This window comes from Gavialis gangeticus, unplaced genomic scaffold, assembly GCF_001723915.1.
Source record: "Gavialis gangeticus isolate Ggan-Ray unplaced genomic scaffold, GavGan_comp1, whole genome shotgun sequence".
NCBI classification, from domain to species: Eukaryota; Metazoa; Chordata; order Crocodylia; family Gavialidae; genus Gavialis; species Gavialis gangeticus.
The window spans coordinates 110,590,399-110,596,197 of NW_017728992.1; the positions used below are offsets into that span (position 1 = coordinate 110,590,399).

The 5,799-nt window shown below is 42.2% G+C and overlaps 1 protein-coding gene across 8 annotated transcripts in view; it reads left to right on the forward strand.

The window, feature by feature from the left end:
* DTNA (dystrobrevin alpha) overlaps positions 1–5,799 on the forward strand; it is a 416,444-nt gene that overhangs the window by 386,492 nt on the left and 24,153 nt on the right. For all 8 annotated transcript variants that reach the window (XM_019526848.1, XM_019526842.1, XM_019526857.1 and 5 more), the window contains 2 exons: positions 3,848–3,937; positions 4,455–4,623. In XM_019526848.1, coding sequence (XP_019382393.1) covers positions 3,848–3,937; positions 4,455–4,623 — 259 coding nt within the window. The remainder of the gene's footprint in view (positions 1–3,847; positions 3,938–4,454; positions 4,624–5,799) is intronic.

Genomic DNA, 5,799 nt, shown 5'->3' on the forward strand with positions numbered 1-5,799 from the left:
TTTTTTTTTTTTTTTTTTTAAGTGCCGTGAGGCTGGGGCTGAGCAGGAGATGGCACCAGGCAGGGCAGCCCTGGGGAGAACCTGCAGCCACCCAGCTGTGCCTGCCTCTCCCCAACCTATCCTTATCTCCATATCAATTCAGAGGCTTCGGATTCAATTTGAACCTTTTAATGGGTCTCTGATTCGATTCGGAGAGTCAAATTTGGAGATTTAGCCACTGAATCAGGCCAAATCTCCTCTAAATTGAATTGGCGACCGAAGCTTTGCTTGCCCCTACTATCCGCCACGTTGGATTCAAGGGTCAGGGTTAGCCCATAGTGTTCTTTCTATCTAGGCTGGATAGATTCATTGTCTTTGAGGAGCCTTAAGCCATCCTGAAATCACAGGAAAGTAGGACCATGGGGAAGAGAGAGGCTCATTCTGCTTGGCATAATTGCACCCCTGTCTCAACCCAGGTTCAAGACAACCATCAGGCTGTCGCCACCTGCATGCAGATTTGTGGCTGGAGATTCCCAGATTCACTAGTTTTGTCTCCAAAAAACCCTTCATCACCACAGGGTTTTTGGAGGTTGGTACAGAAGAGTATGTTGTTTCCTGTGGTGGAAACCTGCCTGTGACTTTGTTTAAAGTAAGGAAGCTGGTGCACGGAAACAGCAACCACACAATGTTGACAAGGTGGACATCTGAGCCCAGTGGCAAGAGAGAACCGTAGACTACAAGAGACCTCCATCTTGCTGTAGCCTTCTGTCTTTACAGCTGTTGAGATCCTGACATCATCTTCTGACTGATCTGCCACTGAGAACTTGAGGTTTGGACTGTAGTTTGTCTGAAACCTCCCCTCAGGCCTGTTTATCATGGGTGATCCTGCCAGGAGTAAGAGACTGGGCGACATAGCTCTGAGGGTCATTGGGATACACAGTCCTCTCCATCACAACAAGGTCTCAGTCCATGAAGAGGATCTGATGTCAGATGGCTGCAGTATTAACATGTCAACCTCCCTCCCAGAACAAAGACTTGTTCCTGGTCATTGCAAGCTTGATAGATAGGTTTTGTGTTGTTGAGTGGTTGTTCTCAAGGGAAAAGCAGACTGAAGAAGTAGTGCACATTTTTGCATTCTCATGGTGTTTACTAAAGCATTGTTATGGGATGCCCTGTACTTTACCTATTTATTTATCAAATTATAAAAAGTTGGAAGATCATCCAAGGCTGATCATTTTGAATTTCTAAGATTACAGATTAAGTGACTGTCTGAATATAGAAGTAAATCACCTGCAACTTTCATTAACTTCAGTGAGAGTTGTATCCATGTTTTTGACTAACAGATTGAGCATTATTCAATCAAGGTTTTTCCATAGGAAAACCATTTCTGATATGTTCATTGCAGTCCAGCTAGAGCAGGGGTGGACAAAATATGGCCCACAGGCCATATCCCACCAGCCAGTTGATTTTGTCTGGCCCATGGATAAGTTTTGGGTTGATGTATATCATGTTTGTTACCATGTTAATAATTTGTTATTTTGATTAAGTGTGGCAATGACATGAAGAACGGAGAACTGATGCTTGTGTGTGGCCCTTCTGACTGCTATGCCTGCACTTGTCCACCAGAGGGCAGCAGGGCCCAAAGCTTTCCCCTTGCCCTTGCCCACAGGAGGGCAGCAGAGCTCTGGGTATGACCTGCAGCAGCCGTGTGCAATGGCAGAGAGAGCAGTGGTATCAGTCCAGGGGCGTTTTGTACATGGGCAGAATTAGCAAAACAACCCAAAAATGTCCCACAGGGAAATGTGTGGCAAACCTGTCTGGCATAGCCCAGTACTACCTGGTCTCAGCGCGCAGCAGGGTGTGAAGTGTGGCCCGCACCAAGTCGATGGCAGAGCAGCCAGAGGGGAAGGTGTGGGGGCCATGGGCAGGACCTGGCACAAGGCACCACCACAGCACAGGGAGGACACAGTTGCATAGAGACTGTAGCAACATGGCTGTGTGTTGTGACTTGGGAAATGTTTTGTGGAAATATTTATGAAAATGTAACATTTGGAAAATTGTGTGGTAATTTGGGAACTTTTCTGGAATTGTGTGTGGAAATGTGATGTGCAGAAAACTGGTTATGGCACTAGTAGTATAAAGTTTATACTGTAAATGCCATAATTTTTAAGCATAGCTGTTGTTAAACACTATTAATTTTACATGTGCAGCCCCCAAAACTCATTAAGTGGCCCTCCAGCCCAAATAATTACCTACCCTGAGCTAGAGGATTATTTTCTCACCCATGTTACCAGGTTTCTGTATTTTCTGTGAGAAAACGAAAAGACCGACATAGACATCAACCATTTGTTCAAAAGCAATTTCCTGAAGAGCTTAGAGAAAGCAAGACAATTTAGTGGACTCAATAAAGTTGCTATAAATAATACTTGGATTGCCTCAAGCAAATGCTTTGACATACACACACACGTGTTTTATTTATATTAAATGGTGGATCAGGGGGAGCCCAATCCCAGGCTCCCCCTGTACCAGCAAGAAGCAAGTTCCTGCAGCTGCGAGCCCCCTTAGCTGACATGGCTCCCAGTCGCAGGGGTGCATGGTGCACCTCCACAGCTGGGAGCCAGCATCAGCTAGGACCTCCCAGCCTCAGGTGCACATGGGTCCCCACAGCTGTGAGCTCCAATCAGCTGCACAAGCACAGGCTACATGTGCAAATTAAAGCTGGATAGAAACCAGCTATTCAATGATTACACGTTTTCCAGCAATAACTGTATATAGCTGGTGAGACCTTTTTAAGGTGGCATTGTTAATTTGCATGTGTAGCCAGTCTAAATTAATTGTGCTATTAACCAGGTAATTGCATGATACACCTGTCTTGTAGAGAGGAGGTCTGCATGTGACTCAGTACCTTTGATTTACTTCCAAGAAGTATTTTAACTGTGATATAGCAACAATAAAAAGAACTACTTATACATTTCAATTGAATTGAATTGATGACTTGGGAGTTTCTTTTAAAAAAAATAAGCCAAGACAACCAACACCTCTGTAAAGGTCAGTCATCTTATAAGACTTTCAGATGCCAAATTCTGCCAATTCTGTGCCTCATCCATTCTGAGGATAACTGTGGGTTTTAGAATTAAGTCATTGTTTATCATTGCCTTAATTACAGTAAGATTTGTTTGGGGTGTAACATAGCAGAGACTAGGACTACACTTCACCAGTAGTCACAGTCCTGGAGGTGGAAATTTGCACTTTCCTCTAATAATCTTTCCTGACTGATGTGTCAAGTAGTGCTGACAAGTTCAGCAGGAGACCACTTCTAGCTCTTCTTCTGGTGGAGTCAAGGTCATGGCAGAACAGGGCTATTTAGGGAGGTGTTGGTGTTGTTTTTTAAAAAAATGGGAGTAGATTGTGGAAAATGCCAGAAGAGCCTGAGGAGGAATGAGAAAAGAAAATTCACATTGGTCTGAATGTTTGTTCAAAATCTATCAAAATTGTAAAGATGTGTATATGGCAATATTAAACAGAACTGGGAACTTGTAGAGAAATAATTTCTATCCACCTCCCCCAGGCATTTCAAATAGGTTCAGGTCTGATTTAATATCTTAGCCCTCATCACCACACAAATGTGAATTTGACTGTAATAAATAATGTCCACATTTTTAGCATTGTGACTAAATGAATCATGAGGTTAGGCTGCTACTGCATACAGTGTAAGAAAATGAAGCCTTGCACAAGACCCTTTGTAAGGACATTGACATTTTGATGTTATGATATTAGAAACCTAGTATAAGGTTACAACTATGTTGTACACATAACTTGTGTCTTAAGAAAAATTTTAGCACTATGTTGTGACTTTCTTCTGTCTCAGGTGCAAGGCGAAATTTAAGAAATGACTTACTGGTGGCAGCTGATTCAATCACCAATACCATGTCTTCTCTGGTAAAAGAGCTAAACTCAGGTGAGTGACACTTAAGAGCATGAGCACAATACAGTAATATTCCATGCATATAAAAAAAGTGAATCTGGGAAGATAAATCAGAGTGTAGTTCTGGATATTTTTTCTGTTTAATGGCAATTAAAAATGAAAAATAGTAATGAAAAGAACATTGCAATTTTCAAAGTTATAAACATTCAGCTGCAATTAAATATTAGGAAACCTGTTTAGCATAATAGCATTTTTGGTGCATGTGTAAATTGTATTATATAGCATGCCTATAATTAGTAGCATGTGTCCTAAGACAAATAAAGGCTGCATCGTGCTGTTCCACCACAAAAAAATCTGCTTGATCTCTGTCATTAGAAGTACACCATATAGATGTTGTGTCACTGTTGCCTGAAGCATACTGACTTATTCACATTTATGGAAATATTGTAATTCTGAATTGGAGAAGCTGACAGTTGTTTAGAGAAACAGGTTAGTGGACTTGGTTCTTGTAAAAATTAAATGTAGTTGTAATCACCTTTGTGTTTCCCAGAGGTGGGCAGCGAGACTGAGAGTAATGTCGATTCTGAATTTGGACGGACACATTTTGATGATCTTGTCCCATCACCAACTTCTGAAAAAGCTTTCCTTGCACAAATCAATGCCCGGAAGCCAGGATACATTCATAGTGCAGCTGCCACAGGATCTATTCGCAGTGACATGTGGGTAGTTTCTCTATTTGTTTTTTAACTACATTTGGTATAGAAATTATGTAAATAATACGCATGCAATCTTTTCTTTCACTCCTCTTCTCATAGTATAATTTAAGTACAGGAGGCTCTATATATGTAAAATGACCTTGGTAGGCTAAAGAAGTCAAGGCGATCAGGATTTGATACTCTGGATTCCAAACTGAAATCCTCATGAACCCATGATCAGAAGCAAGCTTACTAGATTTTAACTAGGGATTCAAAAATAAAGCCTTTATATTTGTGAATATGTAGCATAGAAAAGGTGGCAGATTTTAATGACCAAGGTTGAGCTAGCTGAAGAATGACAATTCTGCCTCATAATTTTTGAAGTTCTCAAATTTGTTTTCAGTCTCTACTGGAATTAAAATAAAAACCTTAGAAATTTCTGCACAACAAAATTGTATCAACATGTCCATTTGGGGAATTCTAAAATGTTCTTGTGTATGCTAGACTTGAGGAAACTGTTGCATCAAAACCTTAACTAAAATAAATAGTTTTGCCAAGTGTTTCAGTGTCAACAAAAGTGTCTATTTAATTGAAAAACTTATGACTAGATCCAAATGTAGGGTCTGATGCAAAGCACAAGGAATTCAGGGGCATATTTCGAATGACTCCACTGAGCTTAGGATCAGGTCCAAAAGCTTAGTCTTACTCTTAAGGAAGCTGAGAATCTTTGCTTTGTTGATTTGAATGGGATTGTATCCTGAATTCAACCTTAGTGGGTGTCACGGGGGCACTTGGGTGCCCCGTTCCTGAGTAGAGATTAGGGCCGCTGCCAGTCACCAGGGCAGCTCAGGTGCGGGTTGCTGGAGCAACCAGGTTGGTCATGTGACCAGAAGGGGGCAGGGCTGGGCCCTTATGAACAGCCAGGCCAGAGCCTGGCTAGCAGTTCTCTTCAGGCAGCCTGCGTGTAAGAGCTCTGCAGGAGAGCTGAACTGAGCAGTGCAGCCTGAGCACCTAGAGGGCTGCATTATGGTGAAGGCAGAGCGAAGCCTGACCAGAACGCTTTGGCCAGAGAGCTAGGACGGCCAGGACTTTATGTAGAAGCCGGTAGGCTGATTGTGTTGTTATAGCCGGTAGGCTTATGATTTTGGTTGCAGCCGGTTGGCTCATGATTCAGTTGTGTATATCATCCGGAGGACCGGG